The sequence below is a fragment of the Callorhinus ursinus genome, unplaced genomic scaffold (assembly GCF_003265705.2).
Source record: "Callorhinus ursinus isolate GAN/ISIS: 27379988/994484 unplaced genomic scaffold, GSC_fseal_2.0 scaffold27, whole genome shotgun sequence".
Lineage (NCBI taxonomy): Eukaryota > Metazoa > Chordata > Mammalia > Carnivora > Otariidae > Callorhinus > Callorhinus ursinus.
This window is the reverse complement of record NW_027397089.1, coordinates 18,635,528-18,660,615: the sequence shown is the minus strand read 5'-3', so window position 1 is coordinate 18,660,615 and position 25,088 is coordinate 18,635,528. Positions and strand designations below refer to the sequence as shown.

Here is a 25,088-nt window from a genome sequence, read left to right as displayed (position 1 = left end):
AACATGGCAACCTTTATCAACTCCCAGAAAAAAAAGTCCAACTTTCATAATAGCACGGCCTCTTCATTTGTGGGTAGTGTATTTTATAAAATCAGAGAAGATTTCATAGCTATCTATATTCATGTTTTCCCCCTCTCCCTGCCTGAACTTTGGCTGTTAACCTTTCTTTTCTTTACCTTATTCCCCATTTTATTGGAGTCAAGTTTGCTGGGTGCAGTGGTAATGATGGAGTTAATTCTGTTTTTCCTTGGACTCTAATTTTTCTTGAGATTCTATGGGTATAAACACTATTGGATTCTAATTTTCCTCTGCTATGCAAATCCTTAAAGCACTTTTTTTTTTTTTTGCATCTCACAGCATTCTTAAAGTGTTAATTCTCCTAGTTCTGTTATTTATCTCCTGTAAATGCAATATAATTCTTACTAAATAAGGATTCATGATGGTAAATTGCAATAGTAGACAGCTTATTTTTAGGCTTCAGATGCCCAATGAGGGGAAATAATGTTTGAATAGAGCAACAGGTCAAGGAAAAACAATGTATTGGGGAATCCATGGTCTTTTCTTTGCAAACTTATTTTTAAATGTTTTTCTCTATTTGGTTGCAGCACCGTTTAAGGTAATCAGTTGATATTTAGTATTTTTAAACCTTCAGAGAAAATATTTCAATTTTTTAAAAACTTAAAAAAGGCTTAGATTATAAGGTATGATGAATTAGGTCTTTACTGGCACATGGCATAGAATAGCTGTCAGATTATTTTTTCCAAATTGTTCATTAGCACAGGTTAAATGAAATAAATTCTTTTAAAAAATTAGTATTGGTAAATACTGTATTCAAGGTATAAGACAGAAGTGATACAGACATTGATGCTTTATGTCTTAAAATTTCCATAAGGACCCTGAGGGTAGCGACCTCATCTGATTTTGCTTGCCGTTATTTTCCCAGCACCTAGCTCACAGTAGGCGCTCAGTGACTATGTGCAGAATAGATAGTTTGACTCACCTCCCCAAGCCCTCAGGTAGCTCACTCCACCAATCACTCTTTTCATTCTCCAACCTGTCCCTCTCTCCTGGCTATCAGCCCTCAGCAAACTGGAGCATGCTGATCAAGCAAAACCCCTCCCTCTGCTCACCCAGTCCTTAGGCACCTGCCCTCTGTGCTACCTAATTTCCTTCACAGCCAAACTCAAAAGGCATTCTTAGAAGAGAACTGTGGTAGGGAGAGTTATTTTGGTCTCACAGAAGTCCTATCTCCAACCTTTGCTAAAAGCCCTTAATTCCAGGGATGTAAAGAACAGAAAAATTTCTCCACAGCTCGTTTATACCTTCCTAAACCCAGGAGTAGGTGTGGAGACATTATCCATAGCTCTGCTCGGTGACAGCTCTGAGTTCTGGAAGTGCTATAAGAAGGTCTGTCCTCCAAACTGATTCTAGCTGAGGAACATTTTCATGTATTAGACCTGCTGCAGTTGGAATGGAAGACAACATGAGTGTGCAGTTCTATATGGGGTGGGGATTGTGGCATCTTGTAGCCTGAAGAATTACTTGAAGTAAAAAGAAGTTTAATATTAAAAAATGTCTCCCAACTAGGTATAAATAAAGCAATAGTTTATAAAGAGCACAAACTAGAATATGCAAATGAGAATTGAAGCAGAACTTTGGATGTCATCTAGGGCTTTATGCTGATTCTACACCATGGCAGAATACTGTTGTGGTGATCGTTAATTCACATTTTATACCTTAAAGCCCAGGGAAAAGAGTAAAAGGAATTTCAAAATGACTTTAAGGGGCAGTTAATGTATAATAAAGTGACACTTTAAGAAGGAAACAGTATTGAGCCATATTGTCTGATTAAAGATTTGTATCAAACTTAGCAGTGATCCATTTTTTTGAAACCATAACGTAAATTATGACAACAAATTCCTACTCAGAATCTACCCAAATTTTGAACTGCTGATTCCCCTTTCCTGCAAATACAGCTCACATATGAATGTGTCAGATTTTACAACTGTTTTCAGAAAATAAAACAAGCGATACTAGAAGATGACTTTATGATAAAACTGTGAACAGCTTCCTTAATAAACATGAACAGAAATCTCGGAAAAAATACCAATTGCAAGAACATTAAAAATATTGCAGACCAAATACCAAAGAAAAATTGTTTACATTTAAATTATAATACTGACTTGATGATGATGTAACTGTGTTCCATCCTTGCATCTAAATGGTAAAAGGTTCAATTCACTTACTGGCCTAGCTAGAATGATTATACTAAAAAAAAAAAAAAAAATCCAAAGTGACCTACAGACTGCTTTGACAGGACTTGCTTTAATCTGGAAGAATGACTTCCAAGAAAAGTCTCACCCACAAAGGATCTCAGAATAGAAATCTAAAAATCCATCAAGGAAATCACCTGCAAGAAAATAAAAGCCTTATTGTGTTATTGTACTATCTTTTTAGGATACTACCAATTTTTGATGACATGGGATTCACATGAAAGGTATTGAAGATACAATGGAAAGTAAGAATAGGTATGCCTATTTTAAACCCAATGTACACATCGTCTCATTGTGCATGTGCATGTGTACATCTTTGTTCATAAAATATTCACACTTTGGGCCACTGGATAATCCACACAAATCATTAGCTTCAATACTCTCATCCCAGGATTACTGACCAGCTGAATTAGTTATTAAAAAACTAAAGAAAATGGTATCAATGCAAATTAACAGTACTGAGCATTCTTCATTTTATGTCTTTTAATAATAAAAACTTACACAACTGACAAATTGAACAAAGTAAAAGTAACTTTTTCTGGCTATCTAATAATTTAGACATGGTTTAAAAGCTTTCACCCATCAATTAGTGTCAGCTTACAGAGCTCTGGAAAAATAAACAATCTTTGAGGAAAAGACTCATGTTCTATGCAATTAATAACCTCTCAATTTCTCCAAAGCCAATATGATAGTCCATTAAGGAAAATAATTCTTTTCTTTATGCCTTAAAATTTAACACTTAGTTTCAATCATATTCTTAATAAGATTCTCATCGTGTACCAGCAACGGTAGTTCCTTAAAACACAATTTTTAAATACTTGCTTCTTTTCTGCCCGTAACAGATACCATATTTATATATTATCAGTTAACACAGAGGATATCTTGGTGTAGAACATTTATTTATTTATTCCACGAAACACTCAAAGTTTAGGTCAGTGGGAAATAATTTTAATCAAAGAATTGTACATTTTCTTCCCACATATCTTGCTTTGTATTAGGAATTGACACTGAGATCCATTTCACTAAAATATTACAAAATATTTACAAGAAAATATTAAAATAACTCAAACACAAAAGGCAAGATGGGATAAAATAAACCTTTTTTTTTTCCCTAGAAATCTCTACTCCAGTGCCCACTGCACACAAGAGAATCAAAACAAGTAAGTAACAAAGATTCCCCACCCCTATCACAAGTTTCCAAAGAACTGGAGAAGGGGAACAAATGGGATGAAATGGTGGTATGAAAGGGAATGGATGTTAGCAGCACTGCTTCAATAACCAATCTATTCTGAATGAAATAATCCTCTCTTATATGCAATAAATTCTGAACAAGGCTAAACTTTAGGATATTCCTTGAACTGAAATTTAAAAATACCCTGACAGTGAAAGTCGCTCTTTCACTAAGTTTAGTAAGAGCCTCTTTCCCCACGAACCACTGATGCGAACAGAAACCTGCTGTGGCATTAAAAGCTGTCACAGGAGCCCTTCCATTTCTTTCATAAAAGCTTCATAAACATCATCCTTAGTCTGCACTGAGACGGGAACAGATGGACCAGATTTGGGAGCTGCTTTGGCAAGAGGCACAGCAGAATCATCCTCTGACTTTCTTTGGGGAGCAGCAGTGGCCCCTTTATTCTCCCGACGGACCCTCAATGCAGTGGGCACGAATCTAGTAATCTCTGCCTTGGGATTAGTGATCTGTGGCTTGGCACTGATGGTTGCCGTGGCTTTCTTCTCAATGGTGGCTGCGCTCGTATCATCCGCCTTGGGTCGCTGAATCAAGTTGGGTGGAGCACTTAATACCCCCGGGTTCGGCAAGGGAGCTGGTGGGAAAAGCCCAGGTGGGGCAGGTCCAAGTGGAGGCACCAAAGGTGGGCGCATCATGCCGGGACGAGGTGGAGGGATACCTAAATGAAGGAGAAAACAGGCAAATGAAGACTACCAGAATAAATTTTAACTACTATGAAGGATGTGAAAAACATAGGGTGACAATTTTTTAAAAATTGGCATTTGCAGGAAATACGCTAAAACCATGCTGCTTACTATCTGAAACTCAGGAATACATTTTGATAGTAAGGAATATTTTATTATGAAATAATATTCACTTCTGGTCTGTACCCTGTACTTAGGTTTTCTTCCTTTCTGAGTAATGTACTATTTTAAAATAGAAAGCTGTCAACACCAACTGGTTTCAAATATGATTTCAGATTTGACAGCCCAAGACTCTATTCTAGCTGTATAGTGCAGATGCTATCAAGGCCAAGATTGGGGGTTTGATTCTCATGCATCATTTACTGATTTCCACACCATTCCTCCCCTGAAAAAGGTAACCCAATGGGCAGGAAATGGAATTTTAACCATCAGAGGACATGAATGTAACTGATCACAGTAGGTTACCGCCACTGGGAAAGAATTCATGTCCTTTGATGGTTCAGACATACTGTCATCATTTACCCAGAATTGCAGATTTAATTTTTTTCAAATGCCACTTTTAAGACCAATTATAAGATACTACTGCTTATACAGACTCATAATTACTCCAGATACCACTGAGAGTCCAAGCTGGGGAGTTTAAGAGACCTTCACATTAAACTGGGACAGTGTAATAAACCAGATATACACCTACCACATGTCATAAGAGCACAAGGAAATCTGCCTTGTAATTTCAAACTTAAAGTCTGTACTCATGCAAATATATGGAATGACTTCACAATTGCCCCCCCGCCCCAACACCCTACTCAAATGGAGAATTTAATCCAAAGTGGTCTCTGCCTGGGAAAAGTCCCTCACATGACAGGCAGAATCCAGTGCAAATACCCTGTGGAAGAACTCAACTTCAACCTAGGCCAAAAGCAATTAAAAAACATCATTTTAGGATACCCTTTGATTTCAGGATACTGAAATGTGAAAACATCTCTTAGAGCAGATGAAATACATAGTGGTCAAGTTTTTGTACTAGAAATCAAAAGCTTCACCTGGAGGTGCAGGGGGAGGTAGCCTTGGTGGGGGTCCCCGAGGAGGAGGGCCAGGAGGCAGACCTGGAGGTGGACCTGGGGGAGGGCCAGGGGGTCGGCCTGGTGGTGGGCCTGGAGGCAAAAGTCGGGGTAAAGGCCCTCGGAGTCCCGGCATTCCAGGTGGTCTCAGGAATGGAGGAGCTCCTGAAAAGAGAAAAATGAAAAATTAATATAAGAGACATACAGACGAAGTCTTAACTATGGTATAAAGGTAACTCAAGTGTGGTCTGACTTAGCATTTTAACTTGAAATCAGGTAACTTCAAAAACTGATCGAAACATAGGTAGAAAAAGAATTCATTCAACAAATATCTGAGCACCAGAGACACAGAACTGGATTTGTTATGGATCATTTCTCTTTATTTGCCAGTACTGACAAAAAGCATAGCTTTTTTTTTTTTAATAGCACAGCTGTGCTGGGCTAGAAACTGTACAAAGAGAGGAATTCTTAAATGGTTCCAAAATAAGCTGAAAATGGAATATAAAGCAGGGTGTTTTAAGGATCCCCCCAGGAAACATAGGAAGACAGAGGCAAGTATGACTGAAGATGACATAAGACAGGTAATGTGCTTTTGCACCACCAATCAGAAAAGGATGAACTCAATGAAGAAAACCTAACTGGACAACTACAGGATGGACTATAAAATCATAAGTAACCAAGAAGTTCAAATTTCAAATGAACTTCTCATTCTTATATGCCAAAGATTATATTAATACTGATCCCTTTTGTCTCTAAAGACTGACATCCAATAATTCCCAACCAAAGAAGGATGCCTGCTAGTATTTACTGTGCCCCAGTCCCATTAGCTATCAATTTAGAATTGGGTCAACTTGTTGCATTTAAAAAACAGTACTGAAGAAACCCCCAGTTTCATACTCCTCTGCCTGCTAACCTCAGAACTAGAGAACCCTAAAAAGAGGAGAGCTTTGTAGAAAAAGATGGCTGTCAAAAGCACTATGAATTGCAAACAGTGCTGTAGGAATAAACAAACTGCACTTACCCTTTATCTCTCCGTGACTTATACTAGGAGAAAACAAAACATCGATACTAATGGTGTATATCTTTGGAACGACTTCATCCCTCTAATCACAGGTAGACTTATTTATTCACAACGTATCAGAGCTGACTCACCCGGAGGTGGTCCAGGAGGAAGGCCCGTAGGTGGTCCAGGGGGCCGTAAGGGCGGAGCCGGTGGTGGTCCAAGAGGAGGCGGTCCTGGCATGGGAGGTGCTTGGATCTGAGAAGGAGGAACAGACTGTGGGGGGGCCTGCTGCTGTGAAGAAGCAGAAGATGTACCATCAGAAAGAGATTCTTCTTTATGCTGTTTTTGTGATTGCTTTTCTGCTTCAGAATCATCGGAATCATCTTCGTCATCATCCTCTGAAAATTCTTCTACTTCCCGTCCCTCCTCAGGGATTTCCTGACCTAAAAGAAACAGTAAACCAGGTAAATGGAGTTGATTCATTTTTTATAGCCCACAAAGTAGCAGTGTCTGAAGACACGTGCTCAATTAAGTGCTTTCTTAAAATTAACAACTAAATAGCCTTCTTCAATAAACTACTTGGATATGGAGGCATCAAATAGTATTCTACTCACCTATGCTAGTGGAGCCCAGGGAAAACAAGCCCAGGCTTTAGAACAAGAAGGACCTGGATTTAAATGCCAGTTTAACCACTTACTAGCTGGGTAACTCTGGGCAGCTTACAATGTCTCCAAACCTTAACTTTTGTAAAACACGGATTACTTACTTACTTCAGGGTTGTTGAGATACTAAATGGGAAAATGTACATAAAGGAACTGGCAGGAGTAAATACCCGAAAGGTGATTTCACTACTCTTTCCTTGTCTTACCTGCCATTCGAAGCATCATGGCTTGAAGAGGAGTCAGCTCCTTCATGTTCTTCTTTTTCTTCCTTGATTTTCCAGGCATATCTGCAAATCTTACACTCAGACCTAAGGGGTGGAAGGAGAGAATGGGGTGGATTAGGAACAACAAAATTCAGCAAATGCATACTATATAATACTAAAAGCCCCAGGCAGGATTGCTGCCCACTATTTGGCTGAAGTTAAGTGCCAGGAAGAGTCAGCCATATAAAAGATAGAGTAAGAAGTGCCAACTGGTGGGTAAACATATGCTATTGTGATTTAAAAATCTGTAAATTTCAAAAATTTAAAGAATACTATTAACATCTTTATGCCAATAAAATTGGAACACCCAGATAATACACAATTCTCTAGAAAAATATATACCACAAAAATTGGCCACAGAAGTGCTAAGACCAAAACATATAAAACTGAAATGGTAGTTTAGAAATCTATTTTTAACCTGGCCCAAATAATTTTATAAGGAAGTTCAGCCAAACATTAAGTTACAGAAATTTCCTGAAGAAGGGCACAGAAAAGATGGAATGCAATCCAGAATTCATGAAGCCAGCACAACTGTGGTACCGAAACTAATCTACTGTAAACTACAGCTGACTACTGAACAACATGGGTTTGAACTGAGTGGGTCCACTTACACATGGATTTTTTGTGATAAATATAGTACAGTACTGTGACTATATCTTCTTTATGAATTCTCAACATTCTTTTCTTTTCCCTAGCTTACTATTTATTGCAAGCATGTAGTATATAATACATGCAACATACAAAACATGTGTTAATCGACGGTTTATGTTAACGGTACAACTTCCGGTCAACAATAGGCTATTAGTAGTTCAGTTTGGGAAGGACTCAAAAGTTATGCAAGGATTTCTGATTGCACAGAAGGTCAGTGCTCCTAACCCCCGTGTTGTTCAAGGGCCAATTTTATAACCAAATTGAACCCAACAGTGTTTTAAAAGAAAAACACATCATAAACATGTAGGGTTGGTCCCAGAAATGCAAGATAAGGTTGAACACTAGAAAAGCCATGAATATAAATCATTACAATAAACAACTTAAAGAAAAAATATAACATCCCAAGAGATACTTAAAAATATTTATAATAAAAACTCTTAGCAAACTAAGACTAGAGATTTTTATCTATTTTAGTTATTTAAATAATTACTATATTTGAGAGAGAGACCGCAAGAGCAGAACACAAGCAGGATGAGTGGGAGAGGGAGAAGCAGGCTTCCCGCTGAGCAGGGAGCCCAACGTGGGGCTCCATCCCAGGACCCTGGGATCATGACCTGAGCTGAAGGCAGATGCTTAACGAGGGAACCTTTTCAACCTGGTAAATCAGGCTATCCGCTAGATGCTATTAAACATCTTGCTAAATGGTGCAATATTAGGAGCAGTCTTAGTTGGTAAACATTTACAAAGTTCCATGTGGGCAGGGCTTTAGTTTTGTTTACTTTGTAGCCTTTGTCTAGGAAAATTCCTTGCATATAGTAAAAATTCAGTGTAAACATTAGATAAATGTCAAATCACAGTAGGAGAACCACTTTAAGCACATGTACACTGGTGAGTACACAGAAATAAAACAAGTTGGCAGAAAAAGAGGAAAATGAGGCAAAGGATCACACAATACATTGCAGAGAAAAATGAAGCTGCTGTGGCTCTGAGGGCTTCCACGAAAGTCCTCTATAGTTTTCATTACCAGCTCTATCCACCTTGTTAAGATAGCTTTTGGTTTGCAACCATGATTCTTTTTTTTTTAAAGATTTTATAATTTTATCTGAGAGAGACAGAGAGAGCAAGAGCAGGGAGGAGAGGGAGAAGCAGACTCCCCACCGAGCAGGGAGCCTGACATGGGACGCAATCCCAGGGCCCTGGGATCATGACCTGAGCCAAAGGCAGACGGTTAACCGAGCCACCCAGGTGCCCCTGCAACTATCATTCTTAAGAAATATCAGAACAAAAACTTGTCATCATTACAAATACGAACATCAGTGGTATTACAACCACATAAATATGGTGTTGTAAGCTACAAAAACAACTTATTTCTTTTTTTTTAAAGCTCTTATTTATTTTTGAGGCAGAGAGATAGAAAGCATACGTGTACATTCATGAGCAGGGGGAGGGGCAGAGGGAGAGGAAGAGGAAGACTGCGCTGACGGCAGAGCCCAACACAGGGGCTTGATCCCACAACCCTGAGATCATGACCTGAGCTGAAATCAAGAGTTGGGACGCTTAACCCACTGACCCACCCAGGCACCCCTACAAAAACAATCTTAAAAGAAACTCCAGGACTATCAAGGTGTGACAGATTATACATTTTGTATTGCTCAGTATTTATCACGATGCTTAAAATTTTCTTGAGGACTGTCGTAACTACTTTTTAAAAATACACATAACTCAGTCTGATTTTATAATAATCAAATAGACATAGATCATACATTATGGATGTTTCCATTAGATCATGATTCCACTCACAGGTGTAGCTAAATTATAATTATGGTCTGGTTGATGTGAGACACAATGAACACAAAAAATTTAAACAGGGGGCGCCTGGATGGCTCAGTTGGTTAAGCGACTGCCTTCGGCTCAGGTCATGATCCTAGAGTCCCGGGATCGAGTCCCGCACTGGGCTCCCTGCTTCTCCCTCTGACCCTCTCATGCTATCTCATTCTCTCAAATAAATAAATAAAAAAAAGCCTTAAAAAAAAATTTAAACGGCTTCAAATGCAAATATTTAAGCAGACTTAACCAAAAAACAACGTGAATATGGCTTTCTCAATATAGTTATGTGGTTATTCGTCTTTCTTATCCAGACCCACAAATGTCCACTGAGTACTATGTGTCCAGAACTTCTTAGATTTTTGATATAAAAATGAATAAAGCTATGATCCTTCTTTTCAAGGTGCTCACAATTACTTTCACAGATGCATTAATAAATCAGGAACTTCATCTTGTGTGCTACTTACTGATCAAGCCACAGAACTTTCATTTGCACATACCTGACTTTTTTTCTTCATTGTTGTCTCTCTCGTTATCATCACGGTGCACAAATTCATCCCCTTCACTTTCTCCATCTGATCTGTCAGTGTCGCTGTCATCACTACTGTCATCATGCTTATCTTGATCCATGTCCTCAGGATACCCGTCATCTTCACTGGTGCTGGAAACATCATCATCATGACCCCGCTGAGCTGAAAAACAAGTATTATGACTGGACCCTGCACTACATAGTATACCAACCAAAGCACAGAAAATTGTGCTATTTAACTTAGAATAACTTCATTATGTAAAATGATTCGTATATGATACGAGTTCTTCATAGAGTCTGACAATATTTCCATTTGGTAATAGTTTTAAAATCTTTTCTAAAAAAAAAAAAAAAAGCCTAGTTGAAACACAATAAACATTTCTGTACTTCCTTACGTATGCTGCTTTTACTTGGGTAAATTCTATGATTTATCCGTCTTGTTAGTATGTGCATGTAATCCTCACTTATTTCCCAAGTTCTGAGGACGGTGAACCAGATGTTAAACAGGGCCAACAAAAAAAAAGGACAGTGGAAAGGTCGCAAGAGCAAAAGGAACAGTCACTCCTTACCAAGCTCCGGGCTATATAACATGTCTTCATCCCGCCTACGAGGGGGAAGATCTAGGGCAAAGCCCACTTTACGGCCATACATTTGCAAGACTTGAGGAGGTGGTGGACCGGGAGGGGGACCAGGAGGTTTTCTGCCAGGGGGCAAACGTGGCACACCATGTCCAAGAAGAGGAAGTATAGAAACTGCCCGTGTTGGAGGTCTGAAAGAAAATTCCACAGTAATCACATTCACAGTAATGAGGTATTTAGTTCCTCTTCTAAAATATTTTCAAGGGGTTTCTTATTTCACATTTCATCAGGTGAGGCATCGCTTACATTCACACTGCCTTTTAATTCCTACTGCCATAATTTTGGCACTGGACAGTTACAAGGTACTTTTAATAAATGTCATTTAGTTATGCTACCACTTCCTTACCCATAGGCTGAGGTTTTTTTAAGGATGGAGGGTGGCTGGGCACCAGGAAGTGGAATGTCCTGGATCAAGATGTTGGAAGGAGCATGTGGCATATCCGGCAAGGGAATACTCTCCACTTCCACGTGCTGAGCATTCTGAAACAGAAAAAGTCCTTAAATAGTATCAGAGTAATCCACAAATTCAACACTAAAAATTCAGTTTCTGCGGTTTCATAACCTCGATTTGCTTTCCACCTAAGTATCAGGAAAAAACAAGAATATCAATATTTGTCAACATTTCCAAAGCCTGCCAGTGAATGGAAAAAATCTCTATCGCCTCTAAAAGAAACAAAACTCAGCTGTTTTTCTCCCATTATTAACTTATACTTTTGGGTTATGGTTTGAAATTGCTGTTTATAGAAATCCAACTGTTAAAACTATCTAGCACCAAAGCCACCCTATTAAATATTCTGGATGATAAACAGCACTTATCAATTAACTTAGAAATACTATATATCCAGTGGTAGAGCTTGGGTTTCTAAAATTAGTCTTTGCTGAATTTCTGTCACATACTAGCTGTATAACTAAGCAAGTTCCTTAGTTTCCTTATCTGTAAAATGGGACCTACACTACCTACTCTGCAAAAATGATACAATTTTTTTTTTACATTTTTGGACAAAATTCACAATGAAATGTATAAATTCTGAATTCTGACAAACGCATATAGTTCACACTTCTCAATCAATCCCTAACACTATCCCAAAGCAACCACTTTTACAAATGCTTTCATCTATAGATTAGTTTTGCCTGTTCTAGAATTTCATACAAATTGAATCCTAACTATGAAAGAAATTCAACATGCTTTGAGATTTATCTGTTAAAATTTTTTTTCTTGGGGCACCTGGGTGGCTCAGTCGTTAAGCATCTGCCTCCGGCTCAGGTCATGATCCCAGGGTCCTGGGATCGAGCCCCGCATCGGGCTCGCTGCTGAGCACGAAGCCTGCTTCTCCCTTCTCCCACTCCCCCTGCTTGTGTTCCCTCTCTCGCTATGTCTCTGTCAAATAGATAAATAAAATCTTAAAAAAAAAAATTTTTTTTCTTAATCCCATGTTACTTTGAGTATCAGTAGAGCATTCCTTTTCATTGCTGAGTACATTCAATTTTACAAATATACTACTTTGTTTATCCATTACCCTATTGATGGACATCTGGGCTATTTCCAGTTTTTGGCTATTACTGTGTTGGCAGATGGATTAATTTCTCTCGTATAAATATGTAGCATTAGATTTGCTGGCTCATGGGGTAGGGATAGGTTTAGTCTGACAAGAAATTGCCAAGAGGAAGAAGTTCATCAAGACCAGTTCTCCCATTAACAATTTTAAGAGCAAATCTAAATATAACATTTTAGTTTCTCTCTCTAACTTGATTACCTTGACCGCATCAAAATATTGGCTTAGTTGAGCTCTCTTCTGTTCATATTCTACTTCTAGCTTTCTCAGTTCTTTGTAAATATCTGGATTCTCTTTCTCATAGAGTCGCAGGATACGTTCAAAGGTTTCACGCAGCTTTTTACGCTTGTCTTTCAGCACCTTCTCATTTAACTGTGGTTGCTGCACTGGGTTAAACTCTGAGAGAAAAGAGCAGATACTGAAATTCAACACAAAAGGTCATTTAGGTATTGGCTCTATCATTTAATAAAATGTCCTTATATGCTAAAACTTTTAAAAGGGCTTTAGACAGGTATACGCTTAAATTAAAAAGAAGTGCAACAGATATTTATCAAAACTCCACCCTTTTAAGATAAACCATTAATTTTACTTTCTTTTCTAAGAAAGTCTGTCACCTAACTGATTTTCATTATCATTGGAATAAAAATCAATCTTCACTCCTTTACACTAACTTGTTATCGTGAGGCTTCAGTCAGACACCTGTGTCATTTAATTCTGAGATCTTAGGCACTTGAATTCTCTGATCTTTAGCTTCTTAATCTGGAAAATGTGGACATCAAGTACTTCACAACAAAGCTCTGAGAACTAAATGTTATCACAAATAAAATATCTAGTGGTGTCTAGCTCACCACTTAATTATTTTTATAAGACTGGTGTTCTTTGTCTACCTAGCATACAATCCTTTCCCTTTCCACGTATTCAACATGGGGCTTAATTTCAGATCTTTTGCCCCAAAAGGGATTATTAAGCACAAGACCAAATTTGGCTGGGCAATTATACCTGCCTCCCTCCATTCCCCTCACCAGTGACTGACTCAAAGATCAACTGGCACATGATCCAAATTGAAACCAGATCCTTCTCTGAGACTTTAAATGTTGATATAAGAGAGTGAAGCTCTTACAGGTGGAAGAAAATAAACCTAAAGCTATGACCTTGTTTCCCCCTAATTCCACACCCATTTTCCACTTTCAATCCCAAGAAGTTCATTAGCAATGTGCTGAATGAGGCTAACAAGACAGAAGACCAGACAGAGGAACAGTCTTAATAATGATACCTGTGTTTTCCAGGAGACCTTCCCTTTGGGATTTCCAGATTATAGGAGTCAATGTATGTATGTTTTTCTGCCTAAACTACTTTGTGTATTTTATAAACTGTGTAAGGTTTATAAATTATAATTAGAGCTCTGATGAACAGTGTTCCCTTCTCCCTTTTCCTTTTTTTCTTTTAATGGATAACAAGTTTAATTATCTTCTTTCCTAATTCCTTTTAACCTTGGTGATTTATTCAGAAGGTAGTCTGACATCACACATTACTCGTAGTGTGATTAATAAAAACATTGAATGCCTGAGTTTTAATCCCAGCTTGCCACGTCCTAACAGCATGACCTTGAGGGAAGTATAAAATTTCTCTGTGCCTGAGCTTCCCCACCCATAAAGTAGGGGTAATACACCTACCTAAAAGTTGTTGTAACATGTGGAAAAAAATTGGTGCATTGCAAGACAAGAGCTCAATAAACCCCCATTACTGCTATTATCTCCTTTTAAAAACCATATGAATCAATCTGAAGTCATTTACTAGGTCATTTAATGTCTTGATACCCCAGGGATATCAAGTGCCCATAGTAATATTTAAACCAGAGGCACCAAATGGGATCAGCTAGAGCTGAACTGGGAAAGATTTGGGATCATGCAATCTGACCCAGAACTCTTGCCCAGGCTAAATGCATAAGCTGCGCTACATTATTTAAGAGAGCTATAACCCAACACAACTGGATTTTTTTTAAAACTCATTTAATGTATCATTGAGATCCACGGTACCTCTTTCACTTTCTATCTGATTTTTGGCAAACCACTTAAACTGAGTACCTTTTGAAAACAAAACTTGCCAAGATCATTTCATTATGCATAAAAAAGGCAGAAAAATAAAAAACTCCATGTTCTAAGATTAAAAAATGGGTATTTGTGGGTTGCGATAAAACTTCCAGTGGCAGCATCACACAGACAATTCTCAAGCAACTTAGATGCAAGGAAAGATAACATGCAGTTATCTTGTGTGATTCCGATTATGACAAAAGCAGTGATACTGAAGATGCATATGAAAAAAGAGTAAAATTATTTAAAGAAATGTGAAAAAAGGGAGAAATCCCAGTATGATATATAAGATATTCTATAAAATTAGATTTTAAGTATTTCATGATTTCTTCTACCACCTTACTTAGTGGGTCAAGTGTCTTTGATGTTCTCACTGGAAAAAATGGGGAATTGATAAATTCATGGTAGCCTAATACTTAGATTTACATGGTAGTTGCCAAGATTAAAAAAACAAAAACTCCAGATTTCAATCTTCTCTCAATAACTAGTTCAAGTTAAATAACAGCATTCATCTAACTCTAGAGGATATCCCGTGTGCAATCGCCTCCCACCACTCCATTTTGTCTTTCTGACACTAAAATTAAACCCAAGTGTCAAATGTCATCATGCTTTTCTATTTTTCTTATGCCAGTGTTGCTTCATCATTACCTGCCTGCCTGCCTCTGTGTATCAGATTGTTAGCCCTGCTCTAAAATCTAGCCTTTTAAAATAAATTCTTACCCATTTCATCCAACTTCTCCATGTCCCGGATAATCTGTTTGGGATCCTTCATCTTCAAAACTGCAGCTCGTACCATCATGCGCTGTTTTTTGTTCTTAGAAAAAAAGGAGCACTATGTCAAAAAACTGGACATACTTGAGTTCTTACTTCAATTTGCATCAAGGATCTATTTAAACTGAAGTCGAACTTCTCTTTGGTTTCTGATCACTTGTTTCAACTACCATAACCAAAGCTATGTAATTTTTGGCTCTCAAAAAATGTTTCAACTTTAGACAAAAAGATAAACACTATTTAGTATGTGTACTTTCTTAGTAATATTGCTTTTAATTTTGTGGTATCTTTAGCAATTACTTAAATTAAGATTTTTTTTTTCAGGCTAAATTCTAAAATTATATATCAAGGAAAAGTTTTGCAGGATTTGATGCTTAACAATGAAACAGGAAAACCCAGTTAAAAAACTATTAAAAATCTGCATTCTTTCAGTGTGTTAAAGAATACTAAAAAGTAAATACGGTCTTGTTCTGGGAGAACACTTTGCCACAAACTCAACAGCTACATGAGGAAAATGAACCCACAAAGCTATTCAGAATCACATTTATTTCCATTCATTAATTTGGTAGCTTTTAACAAAGCAGTATGCTTTAATAGCAAAAAATAAAAAATAAAAAAAAATCCTTTCAAAGAGATTTATTTAACTCAGTGGGAAAGATAATCAAATATATAATATTACAATAACCACCATGAGCTTATCTGCAAAGTTATTTCAGTTCAGTTTCCAAGTATAGTATTTTGGCTTAATAAATTTTATTGTTTGTTATAAGAAGCATAAAGTATCTTTTCTGACAAATAATTGTAAATATTGTTTTGAAATCCACTAATCCTGAATAATAAGATGTGCCAAACATCACTTGTGGCTAACAGGATGCTTCTGAAATCCTACCTTCTTTAATTCTCTCTTCCGGGCTTCTTTTCCTTTAAGAGACAGAGAAAATATAAAACTTTCAAATCTTGAACGCTAGCATTTTCTCCATTTTAATACAAAAATTAATGTGGGAGGCTGTCCTGTGCACTGCAGAGTATTTAGCAGCATCTATGGCCTCTACCCACCAGATGCCAATAGCAACCTTTAATTATGCCAACCAAAATCTTGAGGAAAGTTTTGTTTTAACCTTCTCAAAACTAATCTGTCCAAAATTTCAAATACAGAAAGAAAGTTTCAAGCCAATTCTACTTTGCAAGTCAATCAAATTAAAAATATCGGCATTTTTTTGCATGTTCAAAGTTTTCATCATGTGCCCACAACACTGGATAACTTTATACAACTGACTCCTAGCAATGCTGATTTTATAATTAAGACATAATAGATTCTCTGGTGTTTGGAATTTTTATCACTCCACACTAATGGACACTTACGGGCTTGGTCTGTGGGGTTCATAAATTTTCCACTCTTGGTGGATGATGTAGATCTCCGTCCCATGTTGACAATTTGTATGATTTACTTGTTCATTAAAACAAAAAAACCTGCAAAGACAAAGAAATAGCTTATTCTTCTGATTTATTTACAGAATTTCTTCCTTTTTATATTATGAAATTTCTTTCTGCCGATCTCTTTAAAAGTAACATTCCTTTTATTAACTTTTTTAAATGGATCACGGACTGACTCTGGAATTGAAAAAAAAAAATCCATCAGAAAGTGCTTCAACAATATGGGATAAACCATGAATATGAAAAGCCATTAGTCCTTTTCCTACACCCTCCCTTTGTTTACATGTAGGGTGAAAGGAATAAAAAGGGAATGGGGGTAATGATCTGGGTTCAACAACAAAGGTCACCCTTGGGCGCCTGGGTGGCTCAGATGGTTAAACGTCTGCCTTGGGCTCAGGTCATGATCCCAGGGTCCTGGGATTGAGTCCCGCATCTGGCTCCCTGCTCCGCGGGGAGCCTGCTTCTCCCTCTGCTTCTCTCTCTCTCTCTCTCTCTCTCCCTCTGTCTCTCATGAATAAATAAATAAAATCTTAAAAAAAAAAAAAGGTCACCCTTGACTCTCTCCCTGGTTTTCTTCACATGTATTCTCAACGTCTGTAAGATAGTATAAACTCATTAATTTAAGCCTGTTTAATTCAAATTTAGTTCTAATTCACATATAATTCTTGACTCTGAAGAGCTTAAGACATAACTGAAAGTGCAAATATTAAAAATGAAAGTATTACATGAAGGAGTAGAGTCCAAAAACGTCAAGACACGTATTTTTCTACCAGTACCTACTTGACTCCTGATTTCTATTTTTTATGGTAACTGAAAGGGATGACTGTATTTGAGAGAATATGTTTTGCAAGCCAAAATTTTTATTAACCTAAGACACTATTATGTTGTTTCTTTCTTATTCCAGTCGTTTAACTTTTTAATATTCTTCCCAATAATAAAGTTGACAAATTTACCTCCTTTTGAAAGTAGACTTTTAAAGGGTGTGAAAGGGAAGATCATGAGGTAAATTTTTCAGTAGCCCATACAATTAATTATACCTTCCCTTCTCCCTTGAAGATTTTTGTCAGAAAAGTTGATTAGTTAATGCCTTGATTTCTGCTAAATGCTTCAGAGCTGTTCCAGTGGCAACTAATTTAACCTGTCCAGGGTTTCCTTCTCAGAAAAACTGGGAGTGGGGGAGAAGGGAGGCCGAAATAAACAAAATTAGTATAAATGGGCTCTCCTGTCTTTGATGGCCTGTTTATCTTTTTTGCTGTCCTCTCTCAATTACCCTCGGGCTCCTGTTCTGACCGTCTTCTCCCACAGGCAGAACAAAGAACAGATAGGAATTACAGAGAATTTCTACGGAAGACAATGGAGCCTTAGCGTGCACAAACTACTTTCTGTCTAAAAGCAGGAACGATAGGGAAATCGGGCCACAGAACCGAAGAGGCTGCAGTGGAACGGAGCCCAGATCCACCAAAAGAAGTAACAGCAGCAGCAACTGCCGAAACCATAGCGACGGTTGACCCTGACTCGAGGTACAAGAAGACGTCAAATCTAAAGTAACCGGTCAACGAGCAAAGGCAGGAGGCGGCGCGAACCGACTCGGATGAACAGCTGCTTAACTGCTGGAAGCCGCACCGCCCCTGGCTCCACGATCCCCCGGTCCGTGACCCGGGAGACCCAAACCGCGAAGAGGAAGAACCGAGCGGAGGGGCCTGGCGTCCCCGAGGCAACCGCGCGGACCCGGGGCAAGGCGGGAAAAGATGAAGGAACGGAGTGAAACAATCCTGCACACTCACACTCCTGCTGGACTCCTGGCACTGCGAGAAGCGGGGAGAGGACGATTCTCGGCGTCTTTTACCTCGTAGGGGCCTTCACCTCTGTGTGCCGGTCAGCCACCCAGCCACCGCCATCTTGAAAGCTCGCGCCCCTCCGCCATCCGTACGTCACTTCCTACCCCTAAGGGTCCAAGATCTTAGCGTTTCTTCGCCCTGGCACCATAGAGAGCAACCAAGAACTCCAGGACCAGAGTCTCTTCCGCTCCAAATCGATACCGAATTGGCTGAGTCTCTGCTAAGGTTCCGCCCCCGTTACGCAGAAACATGTCAATTGACACTTCTTTAGACCAATAGAAATAAGAAAAACGAAGCGGGTGGGATAGGTGATTGGCTGATGCGAAGACGACTTTGCCTCTCGGAGCGAGACAGTTTGACTTAATTTCCCGAAGCTGTGTTTATTGGGATGAACGAGACCGGCTCATGCCGGCCAGGGAGCTGTTTTGCTGTCTCTGTAGGGTGGAATTGTATTGGTTTTTGGATTTTGTTTTTTCATGGTGTAAGCGAATGCGATCTCTTGTGTCTGTTTGAAAATGGATCCCTGAATAACATTTGCTGCTCCGTTTGTTGCGCTTTCCTGGCGTCATGTCCGTCTGGAATTTTATAGGCACACAGAACATATGTAGACCTGAGCAAATAAATCAGTGCCCGTGTTAGAGCCCCAGGTTGTTCATCTACGGATAAAGTAATCTACAGTAATCTACAGGAAATGTGGGGATACATGTGCAGTCAGTTTTAAATTTACGCTTGGCGAGTTTCCTTTATATTGGCTTCTCTTCCCTGTTGGTCTTCTCACCAGCTAGAAGTCCTTTATGATGTCACTATACGTATATACGGATTATCACTTAGGTCTAGTCTTCGTCCTTCCCTTCTCATCTGTCCTCTCTTTGTCTAAGACTCTTACCCTATCTTTTCCCTCTTAAAGGTAAGTTTAAATATTTAAACATTTTATTTTTAAGAGATACCCTTGGTTATTTCTGATCTAAATATCCCTTATTGGAAAATAGGTATGGGTCAGTATTTACTGTTAATTATAAATATTCCAAAATATTGAAAGAGATAACACATTAATTTTTAACAGCAGAATATTTAAATGTGCACTTAACCATTTAAGATGGGTTCCTTACCTAAACTAAGGTAGTCTTTGAAAATTCTTGTCTTAGAAAATTGTTGATTTGGTTTTAGGCTGAGTTTTGAGTCCCAGAAAAAGCAATAACAAGGTCTTGTAGTTTAGAACTTGTAAGTTAAGTAATAAAGTTTAATTTTGGAGGTGAACTAATTTAGTTTTGCAACTAATTTTAAGAAGCAGTGACAGAAGAGAAAAATGAAGAGTCCATTTGAATAATTAAAGTCTTTCATCTAGCTTCTGAATTTTTGACATATGCTTAGCTTTTTAAAATTTCAACACATTCCTTGTACTTAGATGCAAGAATCAACTATAACAAACACCAAACTTAATGATTATGTAAGTAGAACCTAAGAGTCACAATGGGGAGTTACTGGTTGGTGAAGGATTTAGGAAACACTTGTGTCTGCAGAAGTTAACTGAACCACTAGGCCTCCTTAGCCTCTGGATTTTTCTGAGATCAGATAATTAATGAAATGGGGCACCTAAAGTTTTATGTAGCAAGAACAGCATCCTCCATTCTTTTTTTTTTTTTAAGATTTTTATTTATTTCACAGAGAGAGATAGCAAGAGCAGGAACAGAAGCAGGGGGAGTGGGAGAGGGAGAAGCAGGCTTCCCGCTGAGCAGGGAGCCCGATGTGGGGCTCAATCCCAGGACCCTGGGATCATGACCTGAGCTGAAGGCAGACACTTAACGACTGAGCCACCCAGGCACCCCAGCATCCTCCATTCTGCTAGTGTAAAAAATGAAATTTCATTTTTCTGGAAACTCATGAGGTAATAAATTATGACTCTCCTTTAAATGACAAATTCCTGAAAGAGTAACAACTTCCTCCCCTGCATCCTAAATGCATTTTATGCACGCGTAGCTGGGATTTGCATGTTTGTTTTTTAAAATGTTCCAGGGTGTTCAAACATTCACATGAGGGCTTTTTAATCATCACACCGCAGTTGGTCAGGGTTGATTGCAATTATAGAAACAGAACCTTTATCTTTTGTTTTAACTTTTATCTTTTAAAAATCCATTCGAGTTTATAGGGTGTAATTAGTGGAAGTAACAACCATTGCGTCCTTTGATCATTGAAGTAAATTGTTAAAACCCGTATTTCAGTCTCTTCTGGTTTATTGAAAATTGGACTTAAGCTGAAGGTCAAAATTATGGTAGTATTTCTATTTCATTCAAAGGTCCACAGTTTGTGTCTAGGCAGAAGTTACTAAGTACATCCCCTTAGAAATAAATGATGTCTGAAGCCAGTGGTGAATTAGAAAAGGAAGAGGTAACCCCTACACCTGCTCTTCTACAATAGCATTTAACCTAATGTTGGTCTGGTAGAGCAGAGTAAGAAGGTATCCTGGGATATAATCTTTAACCTCGCAGGGTCTAGCACCAACTGACTTAGGCATTCGTTGTTGATACAAAACTCTGGAGTCCTCAAGTTTTAGCATCCCTTAAACCATCTTTCCAACTTGTTAACTCTATTTCTGTCCATGTTGGAAACTTGGAAAATGAACCTAATCAAAGAAGCAAAACACTATTATTGAGAAAAACAGAAAAATATTCCAATGACACAGTGGCTGTTCATTTCATTTGGTGTTTAACTGTGTTGGTGACCTCAACAATGGCATGATGATATTTTTCTGAAGCGGACTTGAATTCCACCAGATGCTTCTCATAACTTTTAATGGCTGCTTGAAGCTGTGTTTTCTCCACTGCTCCCAGGATGGCACGGAAGATCATATCTATGCCAAGGCCAAGAACAGCAACTCCTATACTTCCAAGGAGAGAAGCGCCAATTTGAGCTAGCACAGTGACCAACTTGTTAATGATGCCAGTTGTGACATTTGAGCCCACAAGTTTAACAGCTACAGCACTGGCTGCGGAAGTAGCTTCTCCCAGGATGACTGAAATGACCTTTTGTACTATTGCGATTTTCTCTGTTTCCCTTTCTTTAATATCCTGAAGTTTTCTGTAAAGGGTTGGCTCTAGCTTATCTTTTAGTGCTTCATCAACCTTTTGCAATTCCTTTTGGATTTTCATCATGGCTTGGATGATGATATCACAGTTTTCTTTGATGGTCCCATCTCTTTTCATCTCGATGGAGGCCAGCCTGCACCCCAAGTGCATGTTTAAGACCTCAGTCAGCGTATTAGTGGCATGGAAACTATCAGATAAGCAGTCAAGAAGCTGCTGGTGAAGACGGCTTACTTCCTGCCTTCTCCGTGGGTTCTCTGGGTAGAGGAAGTCACTCTGAGCCATGTTTCAAATATAATCTCTGAAAAATAAAGTAGTAAGTTTTCACTAAAAATTTTGAAAAATACCTGCTACCTGAGTGCATTTGACCAGGAAATCTTTTACTTTATGAGTGGAAAAACAGCACTGTGCTATCTAAGGAATTCCTCAGAAAATTCAACAGGTTCTTTAAAACAATTATTTTTATGAAACTTAGAGTCAGTGTATGGGAATGTGGGTCACAAGGCAACCTACTGATGCAATAAATATGGCACTAGCTTTTTTTGTGGTGGAGAGAAATCCTAGTTAGGAAACATCTGTGTTTATCAAGCATCTGATTATTAATAAATAAATGAGATTATTTCCAAATTATATTTAATAAGGTTTGACAGAGACTGCAGTTTGATATGGTTAGCTCTTGATTACCAGTATGCCTTAATTTTCCCAGACCCTACTCACCACACTGAATAGACCTACCAGATTGATTTCTCTAATATTTGGAGATAAATTAGTAGGGCCAGAAGAATATTAAGATCTCTGAGTTTTCAGGGCTATTAATAGCTAAGTTTGTTTACATACTGTTATCTTAATTTATAATATTCAAGTCACTCTATATGTCTTTACAGGCAAATTATTTGTTCTTTAAGCCTAGGGGACATCAAAGGCAACACACAGAATCATTACAAAAATTTTTCATGTTAAGGGTATATATTCAAAATCCTTTAGATTAAAATCTCACTTGGGGAGAGATTGCGCATGGTTCAGGGAACAGTGCAATTATGACTACCTCTGCGGTCTCCATTTGCAAAGCTGGGAAGTTAAATTATTTAGACTGGTTTATAATGCACTTGGGCACGGTGAAGATTAGATAGAATTAGCCTTAGAAAGAAGATAATGCCATTTCACAAAAGAAAGAGTAAGTAGCTAGAGTACACCATAGAATAAATAAAATGAATCAGGTAGGAGCCTTCTTGTGTTTGTTCTTACGGCTCAGAGTACTATGCAGATGAAAAAGGAATAAGTATGTTCTGAGTTTATTTGGTTAAAAAATTTGAGCACTGTAAGAACAATATTACAATATGCATACCTTGAATAGGCTTACTATGGGCTCGGTACTTTTATTTTTAGTTTAAACTCCTGGGAGAAAAGAGAAAATGAAATCTGTGTGGAGGCTGGCACATTCTCTCTTGAGTAAACAACATCCTGATGAATTGGGGCCCTATCTGTTCTGAGACCATGGCTCTTAGTCTAGATATGGGGAACCTCACAAGCATGGAATGAAGGAATGAAGATATTTTTCTCTCAAGAAAGTAAACATGAAAATAACCTATCCTCCAAGTCATAAAGATATAATTTGGAAATAGGGGGAAATATTTACTTATTTAAAAGATTTTATTTATTTGAGAGCATGAGAGCGAGATTGAGAGAATGAGTTGGGGGAGAGGCAGAGGGAGAAGCAGACTCGCCGCTGAGCAGGGAGCCTGATGTGGGGCTCGATCCCAGGACCCTGGGTTCATGACCTGAGCTGAGGGCAGACGCTTAATGGACTGAGCCACCAAGGTGCCCAGGAAAACTTTTTTTTTAAATGGATTGGGAACATCATCATTTATGCTGTTCAGTTTAGAAAAATACCTTGGTACCCTTGTTAGAATAAACTTTATCACAGTCAGAAATTCATTTGTATCTTTGATTCAGATCCAGCACGCGTGTGCGCACACACATACACCCACACTCACACCCATGTGTTACACAAATTTCCACAAAACAGTACTTAGAAAATATCTCAATTTCATTTAAAGAAATTGTTGAAGGTTTATTAAATATTCTGCAACTCACCATTGGGTTGCAAACTGCACTTCAATAGCCACGAATCTGGACTTTGTTTCTCCTAGAAATTTTCCATTCAACTTTTTTCTTTTCTTGGCTCCTAGTTTTCAGATACTATCATGAAGTGAAAACTCCATCTTGAATTCAGAAGATCATCAACTACAGTCCTATTCAGATATTTAGGTGAGAGGAGTCTTTCTTAGCCTGAGAAAGTGTAAAATATCTTTAGCAGCTATCATCTGCAGTTATCTGAAGGCACAGCTTCCAGAAAAGGTATGTGGTTCTATTTACCTAACGATAAACAAATGGAGAAATGAGGCTTCCTCCTGGATAGGAGGTTGAATGCTTCCAAGTGATCAATTGCTTCCCATTTAACTCACTGTTTTAACACACCTTGACAAATTAATCATAAAATAAAAATAAACTGGGATGCTGTTTACTTGAGAAAATGTACCCAGATCCCACACAGATATAGAGGACTCTATTTTCTCTTTTCTTCCAAGAGTTGAAGCAAAATTAAACAAAACTAAATAAGATTTCTTATTTTTCCAGGAAAAAGTATTGATAGGACTTTATCCTCCCCAAATATGAAAACATTATAAAAATAATATTAGTATTGTACAGGTATAAGAGTAGATGGAATCATGGAACAAAATAGTTCTAAAAACAGACCCTTCTATACATTTAATATATAATAAATGTAGACTCTCAAATCGATAATAATTGAAATTATTGTTCTATAAATGTTCCTGGTATAATGGGCTAGTTTTGGGGGTTAAAAATTAATTTTAAAAAGTTAGTGTAGTATTTGTAAAAAATGATAAAATAGCCACTAAAAAGAAACTGGGAAAAATGCAAGAAAAATGAACTATGAATTTCTAAAGACTGTTATTATCAATTAGAAAAACAGTAGTTATCTAATAGCTAAATGAGCAAACAACTCTGGACAGTAAAAGAATAGCAGCTAATTAATTGATGAAAAGACTTCAATCTTACCAGAAATCAAAGACCCAGTACTTTTTCAATTATAATTTCTTTCTTTTATATACCTAAGCCCTGACACCTGCACTTTTATACCCTTCTTCCCAGTTTCCAGATATCGATCTATAATTTTGTGCCTGTAACAAGTTTGAGTAAGACATCATGATGTGCTCAGAATTACTTTTCAAATCTAATGAAAAAGGACTTGTATTTTTCTGAGTCGGGCTTACCTTCCTCGCTCCTTTTCTCTTGGGAAACGGCTTTGGGAGGGTTCCTTACGGCCTGCCACCATACCTTCCCAGTACTGAATACAGTTCAAAATTATTTTCATCCCAACAGTGAGGTAAACATTAGAGAGTTAGGTGAGGGGGGGGAGAGGTAGGGTTTCGAGGTGAAACTAATTAATTATTTTTGGGCAGG

The 25,088-nt window shown here is 38.1% G+C and overlaps 3 protein-coding genes across 7 annotated transcripts in view; 1 reads left to right on the top strand and 2 right to left on the bottom strand.

Moving 5' to 3' along the window:
- Nucleotides 1–1,840: 1,840 nt before the first annotated feature.
- WBP11 (WW domain binding protein 11) lies at nt 1,841–18,655 on the bottom strand. Of its 2 annotated transcripts, none has more exons than XM_025879649.2 (12): nt 18,531–18,655; nt 16,613–16,720; nt 16,140–16,171; nt 15,200–15,293; nt 12,591–12,787; nt 11,183–11,316; nt 10,768–10,967; nt 10,170–10,361; nt 7,138–7,239; nt 6,419–6,712; nt 5,249–5,431; nt 1,841–4,180 (listed from the first exon to the last, which is right to left on the bottom strand). In XM_025879649.2, the coding sequence occupies exons 2-12, from the start codon at nt 16,674–16,676 to the stop codon at nt 3,747–3,749; spliced, it is 1,926 nt and encodes a 641-aa protein (XP_025735434.1). In that variant the 5' UTR covers nt 16,677–16,720; nt 18,531–18,655; the 3' UTR covers nt 1,841–3,746. The 2 variants fall into 2 exon arrangements, with proteins under 2 accessions (XP_025735434.1, XP_025735433.1); XM_025879648.2 differs by having other exon boundaries at nt 18,469–18,613.
- Nucleotides 18,633–25,088, top strand: part of CUNH12orf60 (chromosome unknown C12orf60 homolog) — a 14,355-nt gene continuing 7,899 nt past the window's right edge. Inside the window, exons 1-2 of one of the 3 annotated variants that reach the window (XM_025879651.2) lie at nt 18,633–18,747; nt 23,792–23,960. The gene's annotated coding sequence lies outside the window, so the exon portion shown is untranslated. Of the gene's footprint in view, nt 18,748–18,785; nt 19,430–21,812; nt 21,919–23,791; nt 23,961–25,088 lie in introns of those variants that run through there. The other 2 variants (XM_025879650.2, XM_025879654.2) reach the window with 2 other exon arrangements.
- The window catches only part of SMCO3 (single-pass membrane protein with coiled-coil domains 3), a 9,027-nt gene continuing 4,003 nt past the window's right edge, over nt 20,065–25,088 (bottom strand). Inside the window, exons 1-2 of one of the 2 annotated variants that reach the window (XM_073877943.1) lie at nt 23,697–23,793; nt 20,065–21,903 (exon numbers count right to left, since the gene is read on the bottom strand). In XM_073877943.1, coding sequence (XP_073734044.1) covers nt 21,210–21,887 — 678 coding nt within the window. In that variant the 5' untranslated portion in view covers nt 21,888–21,903; nt 23,697–23,793 and the 3' untranslated portion in view covers nt 20,065–21,209. Of the gene's footprint in view, nt 21,904–23,696; nt 23,794–25,088 lie in introns of those variants that run through there. The other variant, XM_073877942.1, reaches the window with a different exon arrangement.